General features: G+C 31.2%; 1 protein-coding gene across 14 annotated transcripts; it reads left to right on the top strand.

Moving 5' to 3' along the window:
• The first annotated feature begins 2240 nt into the window (after window positions 1–2240).
• Window positions 2241–19160, top strand: LOC111289149 (1,4-alpha-glucan-branching enzyme 2, chloroplastic/amyloplastic-like). 14 transcript variants are annotated; one of them, XM_089754799.1, is made up of 17 exons: window positions 2241–3353; window positions 4397–4456; window positions 5271–5393; window positions 5567–5686; window positions 6420–6549; window positions 6655–6776; window positions 7037–7165; window positions 8526–8606; window positions 9145–9261; window positions 11034–11153; window positions 11885–12014; window positions 12117–12227; window positions 15144–15226; window positions 16425–16544; window positions 17276–17404; window positions 17510–17620; window positions 17872–18285. In XM_089754799.1, the coding sequence occupies exons 9-16, from the start codon at window positions 9245–9247 to the stop codon at window positions 17547–17549; spliced, it is 750 nt and encodes a 249-aa protein (XP_089610925.1). In that variant the 5' UTR covers window positions 2241–3353; window positions 4397–4456; window positions 5271–5393; window positions 5567–5686; window positions 6420–6549; window positions 6655–6776; window positions 7037–7165; window positions 8526–8606; window positions 9145–9244; the 3' UTR covers window positions 17550–17620; window positions 17872–18285. The 14 variants fall into 14 exon arrangements, with proteins under 14 accessions (XP_089610925.1, XP_089610931.1, XP_089610920.1 ...); XM_089754800.1 differs by lacking the exon at window positions 4397–4456 and adding an exon at window positions 18931–19160 and having other exon boundaries at window positions 2277–3353; window positions 17872–17996; XM_089754794.1 differs by lacking the exons at window positions 8526–8606; window positions 9145–9261 and adding an exon at window positions 3505–3589 and having other exon boundaries at window positions 2276–3353.
• The last annotated feature ends 600 nt before the right edge of the window (window positions 19161–19760 follow it).

The raw sequence follows: 19760 nt of genomic DNA, 5'->3' as shown, positions 1-19760 counted from the left end.
AAATATAGAATTTAATAACAAGCTAATTCACTATAATTTATTATAAAATAACAAAAAATTATATGTAAATAGATTTATTTTTATTATTTAATATATATTATTAATTAAATATTACTAAATCTTATAAAATTATGAATAATATTTATCTATCTCAAATCATAATGATCTTTATTTTGTTTATCTGAATCTAACCAAATTATTTTATTTCAAATTAATTAAATTTAAAATTTATATTCAGAATAATTATAATTAATATTATTATCTATTACAATATTAAGCTTGTATGAATTGATTATGATTAGATTTTGTTATAATTGACTAAAATCAATTATTGCTAATAATTATAATAATTATAAATTAAATAATTGAGATAAATAATTATGGTTTGTTAGAGATGATGCATAGTGGAGAGAGGCTCTTCCATGATGGTCAACTTCTTTGATCAACGTGGTTTGGCTCTTAGGAAGGCTTGCATGATACCTTACGTTTACAAAAAAAATTTGTTAAGATAAAAGAAAACCATAAGCACTATCAAAGGGAAATACTTAGAGAAATCTAATATCTCTATTTTGGTATAGAAATTAGAATTGCAAGAGTTTTGAAATAGTAAGAACTACAATGTTGTGTAAGATAAATTTGTGAAAACAAATGAACCAAATGTGAAAATTACCATAATGGCTTTCAATGACAGCAACATGCAAAGCTATTTGGCCATCTAAACCCCTATAAGCTACGAACTTATTTGTTGATGTCATAATTTCATTCACTATCTCTCGCTTCCTTCTCTGGAAGCAAGATACAAAGGCAATTCACTAGCAAAGTTTTCTAAAAAAGCCAACTTAGAATCAACCTTTAGCAAGAGTTGAACCACTTTAAGATGAACATTCCTGAGAGTTTCATGCAAAACTATGTTGTTTTCCTTGTTAATTATTGTCAGAATCTCAAACTTGCTAATGATTTCATCTTTATCAATTTCTTTCCAACCTGCCTTTGTAGCAATATGTAGAGGTGTATCTCTATCTAAATTTTGCTTTTATCAAAAGTGATCCATGCTTGCCATAAATCTCCATGATAGTAATCTTGTGTCCAAATTTCACAATTGTGTTTTCTTGGGGAGTTACCTTTAAAAGTAGTATTGGATTTTGATATAGAAAATGTTTGAGGGAACAAACTTTGCCTAACGTGACATATTGGTTGAATTTTGGATCCATTGAATGATCATATCTAGAATTGTTAACAGGAAAAGCTTTTGATTCCCTAACTACATTATAAAAAAAAGGTATATTCCCTTTTACAATCTGGCTCTATACGACATTCAGTCAAAATATCACTGGCCTGCCTCTTCATAGATTGAAATATAGCTTTTGCTTTAACTTTTACTAAATGAAAATAAAATATACATAGGTAGAAAATCATTCTAGGTAACAAATTCAACATAATTGGCCAACATGGACTATTTCAAAGGGTCCAAGTTTGTGACTTGATCAAAGCATAATATTACAAAAAATTGCATGAAGGAAAAAGATAATGAAAAGTTATGTACAAACTTAGAAAGAAAATTTTTTTTTTAAAGTTTCCAAAAGTGACAGCTTCGTGACTTTTCAAGCCATGTGCAATTTAATAGTCTAAAGTTTTGTTCTTGTTTCTTTGGATAAAAGTTGCTTAAAAACACAAAACATGAAAACAAATGCTAATCTTCTAAATATAAAATATTTGAAGCTGGCCCAATAAAATAGGGCTATCTTATTTTACAGAAAAAAATTTTTATTGCATTTACCTCGACATTATCCTTTGCTACATGACTAATTGAAATTATTGAAACCAACATTTATTTTGTTGCCAAACATAAACCATAAACCAATCAATTTCAAAACACAATAATTCATTTCATATGGCACAAAAAATATGTATTTATTAAATTTTTTTCGAATTAATTTTAAAATTGAATCAAAATAATTTGTTAAATAATTTTTATTTTATTTGAATCTACTCGATTTAAAAAATATTATCATTAATAATTATCTCAATATATATTTCGAATTTATTAAACCATCAAATAAATTGAACAAATTAAATCTTATTCTAATTAATTTGGATTTAAAATTATTTTATCCAAATTATTCTAGAGAGCACAATAAAACACTGTAGCCTATCTTACTTTGAATTCTTATTATTTTATTTTTTAATTTTAATTTCTTTAAAAAAAAGTTAAAATAATAATAATAAAAAAAAACAAAACAAAAAGCTTGAAAAATCTAAACAGTCAAAATTCCAATAATTCCACTGTTGAATTCAAGCCGATTGCCCACTGTATTGTTGTCCAACTTGCCAGCACAAAAATTGTAAAGTCTTTCTCAAATCTCATAGAATCGAAAATTTGAATTAAAGTGTTTCTCAAATCTAAAAAAATTGAGGATTTGAACTGGATCTAGCGAAAAATTGAGGCAAGAGAGGAGGTCAATCTTTTCTGAAAAAACTTTTGAAAGGCATTTTTTTCTGGAGGCCAATTTTTGGACGAAGAAGGTAAATGCCAAAAATCCAACAAGCCATTGCCTCCACCGGCAACCATGTGTACCATCATCCCATTCCCTTTCCTTTGCCAGCCGATCGCCAACCCAACCCCACCGATCTCCCAACTACCCCCCAGGAACAGCTCCCATCTCCCACCGACGCACCACCCACAGCCCTACTGAGATAGCCATCGAAACTGCCAACAAATAAATAGCAACTGTCACAGCCAAAAGCAAAAAATAAAAAAACCAAGCCATCAAAGCCAAAAAAAAAAATTGCAAACAACCACAGTCCTCTATTGAGGAATCCATCGGGAAAAAAAAAAGAAACAGAAAAGGGCCCGTTGAGGATGAAAAGGGGCTTTCGGTCATGGGATTTTTTTGTTGTTTTTATGAGTGATTTGGGAGAGTATTTTTAAGATTTTGGGAAAGGAGAGAAAAGAGCTATTTTTTTGGGCGGTGGGAGCGACGGCGGCGTATGGAGGTCAGCGCGGGCGAGGAGACTTTTGGATGATCTGAACCGGTAGAAAGGAAGGATGGAAGAGGAGAAAAAACATACTTTGGTTTCAGGACGACCGGACGGCGAGAAGAGGGTGAACGGCGGTTTAAAATTTCTGGTTAAAGTTTCAGATCTAAGCTATTATGAGGTGATTGCTGAATCTGAGACAAGAAGGAAGAGAGGAGTCCACGGCTGAAATTTTGGAGTCAACTGACGCCGAACGGGGGCGGTGAACGGCGGCCGGGTCGGCTACCGTCGCCGGGATCTGGGTTAGGGGAGAGTGGCCGGGTGTGTCTTTTTTGGAGAGAAAATGTTGCATTTGATACAAAAAACGGAAAACTCAGGTTTGATGCTCCTGACCCGACCCTCTTACAATGTTTGTATTTAGCGAAGTGATAAATGAATATGGAATTGTCTAATGATGTTGTAGATAAGGTATGTGCTACTGACATTTTTATTATTTTATATATTTTATCTAATTACATGTATGTACAGTAAAAGAAAATATTAGAAGAAATTGATAAGTATGAAGGTAGTTTGGAGGCATTTTTTCTTGGCTATGAGAAGCTCGACTTCACATGTAGGTTACCATTCTTCCAAATATCTAATTGTTAGCATGTGATTATTTTTCATAACTATAATGTTCCATATTAATTGTAGCTCCCATGGTTGCATGTTATTGCTTTTTACGGTAAATGTAATTTGTTTTGATTTATTACTCTTTCCAATTCAAATGAGCAGTTTTCAATTAAATAAAATTAGTGTTGGAATATTCTTGTGATTGATTTGTGTGGGAATAATGTACATGATTTTCTAGATCTTTTATTTTTATATGTTTAAAATTTAGGTAGATCAATCTAAGAAAGAAATTAGTTCCTTGATGCTTAACAAAGTGTGGAGCAAGTATTTGGTTTTTTGGTGCAAGAAAAAATCGAGAATTTTATTAGAGCCCTTAGAATTAGTTCTTTCTCTATTATTTCACTTTTATATGTTTATTTTATTTATTTATTTATTTGTGAATGTCTTCTCCTTGTTTCCTTTATCATTTCTTTGTATTACATTGCTTAATAGCTATCTTGTTAACTTTAATTTTTAGTAAAAATGTTATTCTCCATTCATGTTTTTTTTTTTTGGTCTTAGAAGTTGTTTTATGATAAGCTGATATTGCTCTTTTTTTATATAATCTCATCTAGCTTTCAGTGAGATAGGAATAACTTACAGGGAGTGGGCACCAGGAGTTAGGGTTTCTTATGCATCATTTTAACATTTTGAGATTTTAACCATTAATCTTACTAACTTCTATGCAATCAAAAAAGTCTTATTAACTTCTAGGTGTTTTGTTTTCTCTTCAATTTTTGTGATTAGTTTACTGCATTTTCTTTTTCAGTCAGTAGCATTGATTGGAAATTTTAACAATTGGAACCCTAATGTAGATATTATGAGTCGGGTATGTTATGCTTTCTTGTGCATTGAATTGATATTTTCCATGTCTGTAAGAACTGATCTGCCATTGATGGGTTACTTGACATTAAGTGAAGTTCATAATAATTGAGCAATACTTTAGTAGGTGCACCTACAAGTGATTTTCTTTGATTGCTTTCTGAATCTTCTCCTTCTATACATGACATAAATAATGTAGTCACAAGATGGAGTTGGTGCTGTCAAAATATCAGTAACTCCGCACTTTGTTTCTGAGGCAGCTTTCTTGCAATTTTATATCTATTGATGAACTACATATCATTTATGTTGCTTTTAATGAGCTACTGTCTCCCCTGCTTTTCTCTTTGACTCTGACCAATGTGCTCTATGATGTATGCCTTAAGAAACTGTAGTATTTGCAATACCAGCCGTTCATAAGTAAATGCTTATATCTTCTCTAAATGCACATGCTGAAAGAAGTTAAAAGTTATGTAGTTTGGTTTGTTAAAACACTTAGCTTAATGTTGAATCTGAATGTAAACATGTGTGTTGAGTTACATTGGCAGTGATCTATTGTCTATTTTTATATTTAAATAACAGTTTCAAATCAATAACATGGAAGTTGGTTTGATTGAATTTTATTATGATTCTTCACCCATTTCTAAAACCCATTAAGCAGCCTAAATTTGCAATTAAACCAAAATTTATCTCTAGTTTTCATCATACTGTCATTCAAAGAAAATTTGTCCCACAAAAACCTTCAGTCTTTATCTTTCATGCTACATTTTGATATGGTTAATCCATTTCCTAGTTTTCTTAATATTATCAACTCTGAGATGCAGGAGCCAATAATTAGCACATATGCCAACTTTAGAGATGATGTGCTTCCCCACATTAAAAGACTTGGATATAATGCTGTTCAAATCATTGGCTATTCAAGAGCACTCGTATTATGCTAGATTTGGGTATTATCTCCATCAAAATATCAGCTCATCTTTATTTGTTACTGTTTATGTTTGTTAACTTGTACTAAAATGTTATGTTTTGGATGTAAACAGAGATATTTCTTCAAAATTCAGTTTTGGTTATGGAAACTAACCTCTTCTACTTTTAACAAGTTGCATTTAATATGTTGCAGGTATCATGTGACAAACTTCTTTGCACCAAGTAGTCGTTTTGGAACCCCTGATGATCTTAAGTCACTGATAGATAAGGCTCACAAGTTGGGTCTACTTGTTCTTATGGATATTGTGCACAGGTAATAATTGGACTTGCAGGAGAATATCATTTCTAGAAACACACCCTTTAGCTTTATTAGCTGTTACAGTTTTTGTGCAAACGATTTTTCCTAGCTTTTTCGTACCAAAAATGAATATATAAACTCTTTTTCTTCTTCTTTTCTTGCTTAGACTGTATGGTCATTCTTCCAATAGACTTGATGCAAATATGGCCATGAGAATTTAGGCTGTTATTGGTCATTACTGTTACTATGTCTTTTCTAGTTGTTTTTGGCTTCCTAAAAGGTTTCTAAAGAACAAACCTAAAAGGGAGAAAGCAAAGTCATAATTGTTTGAAAATATATATGATTAAATGCAATAGAATTTGTAGTATAATTGTTCTATTAAAAGGGGAATCATAGTATTTTGTTCTACAAGAGATTATATTTTTTATTTTTAATTCTTTTAAAGTATTATTGTCTTTTCTACCCAAATGTACTTTCTACTTCTGGAAGCAAAAAGCTAGTAGCAAAAACAACTACCAAATGGAATCTTACTGTATTGTTTACAATGAAAGTTTTTATCTTTTGCATGTCGTTAATGTTAAATTCTTTTCTAAGCTGTAGCAAATTTTTATTCAAGTATTTGCTCTATTGCTTTGAGTAAGTAATCTTTTGCTATAAGTCTTAGTTAATTTTTATTCTTTAGTTAAATTAAGTTATTAATTAATTTTGTCATCCATCTTTGTGTCTAACTGATGTTTGATGAATACAGCCATGCATCTAATAATGTGTTAGATGGATTGAACATGTTTGATGGAACCAATGCTCATTACTTCCACTCGGGGTCAAAGTGTCACCACTGGATGTGGGATTCTTGCCTTTTTAATTGTGGAAGCTCGGAAGTATGTACTTCTATTGAGACTTCTCTTAAACAATAGCTAGTTGAAAGATTTTGGCTTCCTTCCATCCTATTGTTTGTAAATATTAATTTTTAGTTGTTGCTTTAGGTACAAAGGTTTCTTCTTTCAAATGCAAGATGGTGGCTGGAAGAATACAAGTTTGATGGGTTCAGATTTGATGTTGTGACTTCAATGATGTACACCTATCATGGGTTGTAATTAATATCTGAGTGAGTTTGCAGATTTTCTATTCTGCTTGGTGTTATATAATAAGTTACTCACATGTTTAGATGTTAATTATCAAAGTTTTGACTTTATGTTATATAGAGAAGTAGAACTGATGTAACATTTGGTTCTTGTAAGCGGTGAAACATCATTTCTCTGTTTGTTTCTTAGCTAAATTCTCTTGAGGACTAAAGGTTTTTAGTGTCATTGCATCTTTATAATGTATTATCCTGGCTAAACCTTTGTTTTCTTGAACTTGCTGTAGGTAGCATTTACTAGAAACTACAATGAGTACTTCTGAAATGCAACTGATGTAGATGTTGTTGTCTATTTGATGCTGGTTAATCATATGATTCATGGGCTATAACCTGAGGCTGTCACCATTGGTGAAGATGTATGTTCTATAACTCCTCTTTGGGTCACATTGAGCATACTTCGACTTATAATCATTTATCTTTTCTAGAATTATGATGTCTGCTTTAAGTCCCCTGTCTCTTCTACAGCAATATTTGTTGAATTGGGTTGCGTAAATGGAATGGGGTTTCAATACTTTTTTATGTGATCCATGAGGATGCTAAGTGTAGAAATGGTTTTGAAAAAGTTTGCACACGTACTTGTGTGTGCGAAGCCTACCAAACATTTGTGTATTGTACATGTTTTTCTAATTCTCTACTACTTCATCACTTCTCTTCATGCATCAATTGAATCCATATGCCATGAATAAGTAGGTTACCTTGCTGGTAGTTAAGTGTTTTGATATTGTAGAATGAACTAAAGAGTTGTTAAAAATGGTTGTTGTAAATTGAACTAATTTTTATTATAGACCAAGAGTTCTGGAAACATAGCAACTAAAGATGCCAAAAATGAAAATTCCAAAAACACTTGAAGGGAACAAACAAGCATCTCTAGAAATCTTAAAATATCCTTGCTTTTCACATATTTCATCTTTGGTGCAAATAATTCACCTAAAGAGCTACTAGCAAAATAAAAGGTAATTTATGTTTTACCCTTTAGAAATATTAGCATAGTAAGGAACATTTAATAGATAAAATGTTTATATTGGAGTGATTTAGTTGCAGATTTTCATATATTATTTGCACAAATAACATTCTTTAAGTTATATTAATTTTGAAAAGGAAAAGAAACAATAGTTGAAGGTAGACTTCCACCATCTTAAAATGTCATCTGTCATAATAATCAATTCTCCACTGCTTTTCTTTTTGACTCAGACCCATGTGCTCTAAGAAGTATGCCTTAAGAAACTGTAGTATTTGCAATACCAGCTGTTCATAAGTCAATGCTTGTATCTTCTCTAAATGCACATGCTGAAAGAAGTTAAAAGTTATTTAAGTTTGGTTTGTCAAAACACTTAGCTTAATGTTAAATCTGAATGTAAACATGGATCTTTTTATTTGTATGTGGGCATGAATATTCTTCTTAATGGCCCAAAGATTGGGTGTATAGTTTGGTGCAGTTGATATTCTTAAAAGCTCCAAACAGAAAAGTTAAGAAGATAAATGTTGTCAAAGTTTTTATAATTAAGTGCAAAAGCCACCTTGCTTATGTAACAATTAATTGTATCAGCTAATTCATATATTTAATGCCATGCAGTCTCAAGTATAAAAGGGAAGGTGACTGTGTTCTAAGTGCTTAGAAAGCTGTGTTGATTTACATTGGTAGTGATCTATTGTCTATTTCTATATTTAAATAACATCTAGTGTTTAATTATACAAATATTAATGGTTTTTTAACAGAATGAGTTTGGTGTCTGGGTGATCTTTTGGCCTAATAATGCTGACGATTCACCAGCAATTCCCCTTGGTTCTCAAGTGAAGGTAAATTACCTGTAGATGAACATAAGTTTGGCTCTTGAAACTTATTGTGCTTACATTCAAATGCTACTTGTTTATTATTTCCTTTTTCCACTTTTTATGTCAGAGTAAAAAGAAACTATAAAAACTTGCAACTTTTTCCCTGTAGATCAACAAGGTATTTAACCTTTTGATCATGATCTGTGGACCAGGAACCTTTAAGTATGATGCTTTTTTTTAACACTGATCCTATTGCATGTGTATATGGTTTGACTAAATCATTGATTGTACTACAACCTTCACAATAATTAATTACTAGAATTCATGACATAAAGGCATTGAAGTATTTAGTGGGGTGGTCTCCAAGTCAAGCAAAATTATTCAAGGTAGCTGAGTTCAAATCCAACTAACTCCCGTCCTAAAAGGAAGGGAGACAAAAAGAAAAGATGAAGATGAAAAAAAAACCGTTTTTCTGGTGGACTGTTATGATCATGTCAATTATCATTCATCCAAACCTCTTTTTCCATGTGTACATCTTAAGTTTTTGACCATATAATTGTAGATTCGTATGGAAGCTCCATATGGGATTAAAGACTCCATTCCTGCTTGGATCAAGTTCTATGTTCAAGTACTAGGTGAAATCCCATACAACGGAATATACTATGATTTGCCAAAAGAGGTATAGTTGATGGCTATTTGCTCTTTTGGTTTTGTTGGAAAGATTAGATAACTTATTCTTTTCAAACTATAAGCAGCTGAAATATTTGGAGCTTGGGGAAAATCCGAAATACCAACTAATGTTTATGATAATTTTAAAATGACTACAGGTGTGTGAAGATACATAGACAAAAGCATGCATGCATGCCTGCACACAAATATGATTAATTGATTATATAAACAAATAATGAATACATAGACAAAGCATGCATTCATCTTAGAGTAGGTTGTTTTGATGAACGTCTTCCTTTATAACGTTAATATTAACATCACTGCCCTTAAAGGTTTTTAAGAAAACAATTTTGATTGGTTCTTTTTCATATATAAAGTCAGTTTTTAAATTGTGTTCTCGCTTGTTCAAGTTTAATCACTGCACAGCACAGTCAACTTAGTTTAGTCTGTCATATATGTCTTATCTCAAATTTTTGTAGACTTGATTTTTATACTGTAATAGGAAAAGTATGTATTCAATCACCACTAGCCAAAAAGACCAAAATCACTTAAGTCTATGAATCATATGTTGGAATGAGTAGCATGGTATGCATCTTCCTTTCCCTTGCATGTAGCAAATTGTTATTCAACTCTTTTGTCTCTGCACTGAATTGCATTTCCTTGATTTATTTAATCTTAAAAGAGGAAACCTTAAGTTTGATAAAAAGCTTCATTAAATGCTATCATGTGTGGGATCATATTTTTTATGCTATTTCTTTCAACCTTTCCTATGAAGTGTTCTTGCAAGGTTTTGAGACTAAAAAGTAAAGTAGGAGGTTTTATAAGACAATACATTTTACAAGAAAACTTATCTTAATATTTGTATTTAAACTATCAATTTTACCACCCCCCCCCCCCCAAAAAAAAAAGGAAGATAGAGAGACATTTTGACTTGCATTGAACATCTTTAAGAGCATCAAACAGTATAGCTGTCTGGAAAGGCTTGTAAATTTTGAAACGGAGCTTTCCTACATCCCGTAGGCAGGGTGGCCTCTCTTAAAGAGAAAATCTGTCAAATTAAGTTAGCAAAAAGCCACGTAAGTGTATACGACCTACTTTTCGTGTTCTTTGGTTAAAGGAAGTTCTTCCATTTGGATTATACTAAATAATGAGTATTACTTTAGTTAATGATAATGCAAATGCCTAACAGCTAGTGACTTGGGTCTCTGTTAACTGCTTTCTGTATAGAAATATCTTAAATAGCAGTTTCAAATCAATAACATAGAAGTTGGTTTGATTGCATTTCATTATGATTCTTCACCCATTTCTAAAACCCATTAAGAAGCCTAAATTTGCAATTAAACCAAAATTTATCTCTAGTTTTCATCATACTGTCATTCAAAGAAAATTTGTCCCACAAACACCTTCAGTCTTTATCTTTCATGGTACACTTTGGTATGGTTAATCCATTTCCTAGTTTTCTTAATATTATCAACTCTGAGATGCAGGAGCCAATAATTAACACATATGCCAACTTTAGAGATGATGTGCTTCCCCGCATTAAAAGACTTGGATATAATGCTGTTCAAATCATGGTTGTTCAAGAGCACTCATATTATGTTAGATTTGGGCATTATCTCCATCAAAATATCAGCTCATCTTTATTTGTTGCTATTTATGTTTGTTAACTTGTATTAAAATGTTATGTTTTGGATGTTAACAGAAATATTTCTTCAGAATTTAGTTTTTGTTATGGAAACTAACCTCTTCTACTTTTAACAAGTTGCATTTAATATGTTGTAGGTGTCATGTGGCAAACTTCTTTGCACCAAGCAGTCGTTTTGGAACCCCTGATGATCTTAAGTCATTGATAGATAGGGCTCATAAGTTGGGTCTACTTGTTATTATGGATATTGTGCACAGGTAATAATTGGACTTCCAGGAGAATATCATTTCTAGAAACACATCCTTTAGCTTTATTTGTTGTTGTAGTTTTTGTGCAAACGGTTTTTCCTAGCTTTTTCGTACCAAAAATGAAAATATACTCTTTTTCTTCTTTTTTTCCTGTTTAGACTGTATGGTCATTCTTCCAGTAGACTTGATGCAAATATGGCCATGGGAATTTAGGCTGTTATTGGTCCTTACTCTTACTATGTTTTTTCTAGTTGGTTTTGGCTTCCTAAAAGGTTTCTAAAGAACAAACCTAAAAAGTAGAAAGCAAAGTCATAGTTGTTTGAAAATATATATGATTAAATGCAATAGAATTTGCAGTATAATTGTTCTATTAAAAGAGGAATCGTAGTATTTTGTTCTACAAGAAATTATATTTTTTATTTTTAATTCTTTTAAAGTATTATTGTCTTTTCTACCCAAATGTACTTTCTACTTCTGGAAACAAAAAGCTAATAGCCAAAACAACTACCAAATGGAATCTTACTGTATTGTTTACAATGAAAGTTTTTATCTTTTGCATGTTGTTAATGTTAAATTCCTTTCTAAGCTGTAGAAAATTTTTATTCAAGTATTTGCTCTGTTGCTTTAAGTAAGTAATCTTTTGCTATAAGTTTCAGTTAATTTTTATTCTTCAGTTAAATTAAGTTATTAATTAATTTTGTCATCCATCTTTGTATCTAACTGATGTTTGACCAATACAGCCATGCATCTAATAATGTGTTAGATGGATTGAACATGTTTGATGGAACTGATGCTCATTACTTCCACTCGGGGTCAAAGGGTCACCACTGGATGTGGGATTCTCGCCTTTTTAATTATGGAAGCTGGGAAGTATGTACTTCTACTGAAACTTCTCTTAAACAATAGCTTGTTGAAAGATTTTGGCTTCCATCCTAGTGTGTGTAAAATATTAATTTTTACTTGGTGCTTTAGGTACAAAGGTTTCTTCTTTCAAATGCAAGATGGTGGCTGGAAGAATACAAGTTTGATAGGTTCAGATTTGATGTTGTGACTTCAATGATGTACACCCATCATGGGTTGCAGGTAATGTCTGAGTGAGATCGCAGATTTTCTATTTTGCTTGGTGTTATATAATAAGTTACTCACATGGTCAGATGTTAATTATCAACGTTTTGATTTTATGTTATATAGAGAAGTAGAACTGATGGAACATTTGGATCTTGTAAGTGGTGAAGCATCATTTCTCTATGTTTGTTTTTTAACTAAATTCTCTTGAGGACTAAAGGATTTTAGTGTCATTGCATCTTTATAATGTATTATCCCAGGTTAACCTTTGTTTTCTTGAACTTGATGTGGGTTTATTGGAAACTACAATGAGTACTTCGGATATGCAACTGATGTAGATGCTGTTGTCTATCTGATGCTGGTTAATCATATGATTCATGGGCTATATCCTGAGGTTGTCACCATTGGTGAAGATGTATATTCTATAACTCTTCTTTGAGTCACATTGAGCTTCCTTCGACTTATAATCATTTATTTGTTCCAAAATTAAGATGTCCGCTTTAAGTCCCTTGTCTCTTCTATAGCAACATTTGTTGCACTGGGTTGCGTAAATGGATTGGGGTTTCAATACTTTTTTTCGTGATCCATGAGGATGCTAAGTGTAGAAATGGTTTTGAAAAAGTTTGCACACGTACTTGTGTGTGCGAAGCCAACCAAACATTTGTGTATTGTACATGTTTTTCTAACTCTCTACTATTTCATCATTTCTCTTCATGCATCAATTGAATCCATATGCCATGAATAAGTAGATTTCCCTGCTAGTTGTTAAGTGTTTTGATATTGTAGAATGAACTAAAGAATTGTTAAAAATGCTTGTTGTAAATTGAACTAATTTTTATTGTAGACCAAGAGTTATGGAAACATAGCAACTAAAGATGCCAAAAATGAAAATTCCAAAAACACTTGAAGGGAACAAACAAGAATATCTAGAAACTTTAAAATATCCTTGCTTTTCACATATTTCATCTTTTGTGCAAATAATTCACCTAAAGAGCTACTAGCACAATAAAAGGTAATTTATGTTTTACCCTTTAGAAATATTAGCATAGTAAGGAACATTTAACTGGTAAAATGTTTATATTGGAGTGATTTAGTTGCAGATTTTTATATATTATTTGCAAGACTTCCACCATTTTAAATTGTCATTTGTCATAATAATCAATTCTTCCCTGCTTTTCTCTTTGACTCAAACCATGTGCTCTAAGATGTATGCCTTAAGAAACTGTAGTATTTGCAATACCAGTTGTTCATAAGTCAATGCTTATATGTTCTCCAAATGCACATGCCGAAAGAAGTTAAAAGTTATTTAAGTTTGGTTTGTAAAACACTTAGCTTAATGTTAAATCTGAATGTAAACATGGATCTTTTTATATGTATGTGAGCATGAATATTCTTCTTAATGGACCAAAGATTGGGTGTATAGTCTGGTGGAGTTGGTATTCTTAAAAGCTCCAAATAGAAAAGTTAAGAAGATAAACGTTGTCAAAGTTTTTATAATTAAGTGCAAAAGTCACCTTGCTTATGTAACAATTAATTGTATCAGCTAATTCATATATTTAATGCCATGTAGTCTCAAGTATAAATGGGAAGGTGACTGTGTTCTAAGTGCTTAGATAGCTGTGTTGATTTACACTGGCAGTGATCTGTTGTCAATTTCTAAATTTAAATAACATCTTGTGTTTAATTCTACAAATGTTAATTGTTTTTTAATAGAATGAGTTTGGTGTCTGGGAGATATTTTGGCTAATAGTGCTTATGGTTCACCAGCAATTCCCCATGGTTCTCAAGTGAAGGTAAATTACCTGTAGATGAACATAAGTTTGGCTCTTGAAACTTATTGTGCTTACATTCAAATGCTACTTGTTTTTTATTTTCTTTTTCCACTTTTTAAGTCAGAGTAAAAAGAAACTATTAAAACTTGGAACTCTTTCCCTATAGATCAACAAGGTATTTAACCTTTTGATCATGATCTGTGGACCAGGAACCTTTAAGTATAATGCCTTTTTTTAACACTGATCCTATTCCATGTGTATATGGTTTGAATAAATCATTGGTTGTAGTACAACGTTCACAATAATTAATTACTAGAATTCATGTCATAAAGGCATTGACCTATTTAGTGGGGCGGTCTCTAAGTCAAGCAAAATTATTCAAGGTAGCTGAGTTCAAATGCAACTAACTCCTGTCTTAAAAGGAAGGGAGAAAGAAGGAAAGGATGAGGATGGAAACAAAATATTTTTTTGGTGGACTGTTATGATCATGTCAATTATCATTCATCCCAACCTCTTTTTCCATGTGTCCATTTTAACTTTTTCATATAATTGTGGATTCATATGGAAACTCCATCTGGGATTAAGGACTCCATTCTTGCTTGAATCAAGTTCTTTGTTCAAGCACCAGGTGAAATCCCATACAACGGAGTATACTATGATCTGCCAGAAGAGGTATAATTAGTGGCTGTTTTATCTTTTGGTTTTGTTGGAAAGATTAGATAACTTATTCTTTTCAAACTATAAGTAGCTGAAATATTTGGAGCTTGGGGAAAATTAGAAATACCAACTAATGTTTATGATAATTTTAAAATGACTGCACGTGTGTGAGGATACATAAACAAAAGCATTCATGCATGCCTGCACACAAATATGATTAATTGATATATAAACGAATAATGAATTTCTTATTCTTCTTAGAGTAGGTTGTTTTGATGAACGTCTGCCTTTATAACGTTAATATTAACATCAATGCCCTTGAAGGTTTTTAAGAAAACAATTTTGATTGGTTCTTTTTCATATATGAAGTCAGTTTCTAAATTGTGTTCTCGCTTGTTCAAGTTTAATTACTGCACAGCACAGTCAACTTAGTTTAGTCTATAATGTGTCTTATCTAAAATTTTTGTACTCTTTATCCTGACTAATGATTTTTGTACTATAACAGGAAAAGTATGTATACAAACACCCCCAACCAAAAGGACCAAAATCACTTATGTCTATGAATCACATGTTGGAATGGGTAGCATGGTATGCATCTTCCTTTCCCTTGCATGTAGCAAATTGTTTTTCAACTCTTCTATCTCTGTGCTGAATTGCTTTTCCTTGATTTATTTAATCTTAAAAGAGAAAATCTTAAGTTTGATAAAAAGCTTCATTAAATGCTATCATGAGTGTGATCATAATTTTTATGCTATTTCTTTTAACCTCTCTTATGAAGTGTTCTTGCAAGGTTTTGAGACCGAAAAGTGAAGCAGGAGGTTTTACAAGACAATACATTTTACAGTAAAATTTATCTTAGTATCTGTATTTAAACTATCAATTTTACCTCCCTTCCCCTTCCCAAAAAAAAAAAAAAGAAAGGAAGATAAACATTTTGACTTGCATTGAACATCTTTAAGAGCATCAAACAGTATAACTGTTTGGAAAGGCCTATAAATTTTGAAATGGAACTTTCCTGCGTCCCATAGGCAGGGTGGCCTCTCTTAAAGAGAAAATTTGTCAAATTAAGCTAGCAAAAAGCCAAATAGGTGCATATGGCCTACTTTTCGTGTTCTTTGGTTAAAGGAAGTCCTTCCATTTGGATTATACTAAATATTGAGTATTACTTTTGTTAATGATAATGCAAATACCAAACAGTTAGTGACTGGGATCTCTGTTAACTGCTTTGTGTATAGAAATATCTTAACAGTTTCAAATAAATAACATAGAAGTTGGTTTGATTGCATTTCATTATGATTCTTTACCCATTTCTAAAACCCATTAAGAAGCCTAAATTTGCAGTTAAACCAAAACTTATCTCTAGTTTTCATCATACTATCATTCAAAGAAAATTTGTCCCACAAGCACCTTCAGTCTTTATCTTCCACGGTACACTTTGGTATGGTTAATCCATTTCCTAGTTTTCTTAATATTATCAACTCTAAGATGCAGGAGCCAATAATTAACACATATGCCAACTTTAGAGATGATGTGCTTCCCCACATTAAAAGACTTGGATATAATGCTGTTCAAATCATGGCTGTTTAAGAGCACTCATATTATGCTTGATTTGGGTATTATCTCCATCAAAATATCAGCTCATCTTTATTTGTTGCTGTTTATGTTTGTTAACTTGTACTAAAATGTTATGTTTTGGATGTAAACATAAATATTTCTTCAGAATTTAGTTTTGGTTATGGAAACTAACCTCTTCTACTTTTAACAAGTTGCATTTAATATGTTGCAGGTATGATGTGGCAAACTTCTTTGCACCAAGCAGTTGTTTTGAAACCTCTGATAATCTTAAGTCACTGATAGATAAGGCTCACGAGTTGGGTCTACTTGTTCTTATGGATATTGTGCACAGGTAATAATTGGACTTGCAGGAGAATATCATTTCTAGAAACACACCCTTCAGCTTTATTTGCTGTTGCAGTTTTTGTGCAAACGGTTTTTCCCAGCTTTTTTGTACCAAAAATGAAAATATAAACTCTTTTTCTTCTTCTTTTCCTGCATAGATTGTATGGTCATTCTTCCAGTAGACTTGATGCAAAAATGGTCATGAGAATTTAGGCTGTTATTGGTCCTTACTCTTACTATGTTTCTCCTAGTTGCTTTTGGCTTCCTAAAAGGTTTCTAAATAACAAACCTAAAAGGGAAAAAGCAAAGTCATAATTGTTTGAAAATATATATGATTAAATGAGTAGAATTTGTAATATAATTGTTCTATTAAAAGAGGAATCATAGTATTTTGTTCTACAAAAGATTATATTTTTTATTTTTAATTCTTTTAAAGTATTATTGTCTTTTCTATCCAAATGTACTTTCTGCTTCTGGAAGCAAAAAGCTAGTAGCAAAAGTAATTACCAAATGGAATCTTACTATATTGTTTACAATGAAAGTTTTAATCTTTTGCATGTCGTTAATGTTAAATTCTTTTCTAAGCTGTAGCAAATTTTTATTCAAGTATTTGCTTTGTTGCTTTGAGTAAGTAATCTTTTGCTATAAGTCTCAGTTAATTTTTATTCTTTAGTTAATTTAAGTTATTAATTAATTTTTCATCCATCTTTGTATCTGACTGATGTTTGACAAATGCAGCCATGCATCTAATAATGTGTTAGATGGATTGAACATGTTTGATGGAACCGATGCTCATTACTTCGACTCGGGGTCAAGAGGTCATCACAGGATGTGGGATTCTCACTTTTTAATTATGGAAGCTGGGAAGTATGTACTTCTACTAAAACTTCTCTTCAACAATAGCTTGTTGAAAGATTTTGGCTTCCTTCCATCCTATTGTGTGTAAATATTAATTTTTACTTTTTGCTTTAGGCACGAAGGTTTCTTCTTTCAAATGCAAGATGGTGGCTAGAAGAATACAATTTTGATGGGTTCAAATTTGATGTTATGACTTCAATGATGTACACCTATCATGGGTTGCAGGTAATATCAGAATGAGTTTGCAGATTTTCTATTTTGCTTGGTGTTATATAATAAGTTACTTGCATGTTCTGATGTTAATTATCAAAGTAGAACTGATGTAACATTTGGTTTTTGTAAGTGGTGAAGCATCATTTCTCTATGTTTGTTTCTTAACTAAATTCTCTTGAGGACTAAAGGCTTTTAGTGTCATTGCATCTTTATAATGTGTTATCCCAGCTTAACTTTTGTTTTCTTGAACTTTCTGTGGGTAGTATTTATTGGAAACTACAATGAGTACCTTGGATATGCAACTGATGTAGATGCTGATGTCTATCTGATGCTGGTTAATCTTACGATTCGTGGAGTTTATCCTGAGGCTGTCACCATTGGTGAAGATGTATGTTTTATAACTCTTCTTTGAGTCACATTGAGTATCCTTCGACTTATAATCATTTATTTATCCCAGAATTATGATGTCCGCTTTAAGTCCACTGTCTCTTCTACAGCAACATTTGTTGCATTGGGTTGCATAAATGGATTGGGGTTTCAATACTTTTTTATGTGATCTATGAGGGTGCTAAGTGTAGAAATGGTTTTGAAAAAGTTTGCACACATGTACTTGTGTGTGTGTAATCCTACCAAACATTTGTGTATTGTACGTGTTCTAATTCGCTATTGCTTCATCACTTCTCTTCATGCATCAATTGAATCCATATGCCATGAACAAGTAGGTTACCATGCTAGTAGTTAAGTGTTTTGATATTGTAGAATGAGCTAAAGAATGGTTAAAAATGCTTGTTATAAATTGAACTAATTTTTATTGTAAACCAAGAGTTATGGAAACATAACAACTAAAGATGCCAAAAATGAAAATTCCAAAAACACTTGAAGGGAACAACCAAGAATCTCTAGAAATCTTAAAATACCCTTGCTTTTCATGTATTTCACCTTTTGTGCAAATAATTCACCAAATGAGCTACTAGCACAATAAAAGGTAATTTATGTTTTCACTTTAGAAATATTAGCATTGTAAGAAACATTTAATTGATAAAATGTTTATATTGGAGTGATTTAGTTGCAGATTTTCATATATTATTTGCAAAAATAACATTCTATAAGTTCTATGAACATTGAAGAGGAAAAAAAACAATAATTGAAAGTAGATTTCCACTATTTTAAATTGTCATTTGTCATAATAATCAATTAAATAATCAATAAAACCAATAAAAGATAATACTTAGAAGAATGTAATCGAGATGAGTAATTCTTTTGGGAAAATGTCAATATTCTTTATCTTCGTTATGTTAATTGTGCAATTGTGTATGCTACAGGTGAATGGAATGCCTACATTTTGCCTTCCTGTCCAAGATAGTGTCGGATTTGATTATCGACTGCATATGGTTATTAATAAATGGATTGAGCTTGATTATTGAAAAGTGCTAAATTTATTATTTCTTGATTTCTTGTGAAAATTTTGAAATATATTTTGTGCGTGATTGTTATGTCACAATTTATTTGATTGTGATGAAATATTTTTGAAATATGCTTGCTTTTGTGCTTACTTGACTTATTTCTTGATTTGTGATTTTAATTTGATACATGATTAGCTAATTTATCTTAACTAAAATATATTATTGGCTCATCTATTGTTCATGTCATGTGTATTTATATGAATATGATTGAGTTTTATTGGACATAGTTACAACATGAATTAAGTAAGTGATTTTCTTATAATGTTTATGTTTGTCTTAAATCATTATTGATTATGGATTATAATTTGTTTGGATATATCTATGCATTTGTGGTGAAATTTTCTTGATTATGTTTTTAATGATAAATATATATTTTTTGAGTTTTTTGAATTCTATAGGGCTTTAAATTGGTTTTGACATATTTTTTGGTGATTTATTGAATATATATTAATATTGAATATGTCTATTTTGTATTCATGAATAATTTAAAAAGTTTGATTTTTGTACATTATATGAGAATTTTAACTTTAATGACAATATTGTGATATATGATTCTTAACTTGATATATGGTTTTTAGTAAGTTTATATATATATATATATATATATATATATATATATATATACATACACACACACATACACATCTCTTTTTTAATTGGAAAATAATAATTGACATAATTTTTATCAA

This window comes from Durio zibethinus, chromosome 25 (assembly GCF_047325235.1).
Source record: "Durio zibethinus cultivar Kanyao isolate XHJ-2024 chromosome 25, ASM4732523v1, whole genome shotgun sequence".
NCBI lineage: Eukaryota > Viridiplantae > Streptophyta > Magnoliopsida > Malvales > Malvaceae > Durio > Durio zibethinus.
Note: the sequence above shows the minus strand (reverse complement) of the source record. Positions and strands in the feature narration are given on the sequence as shown.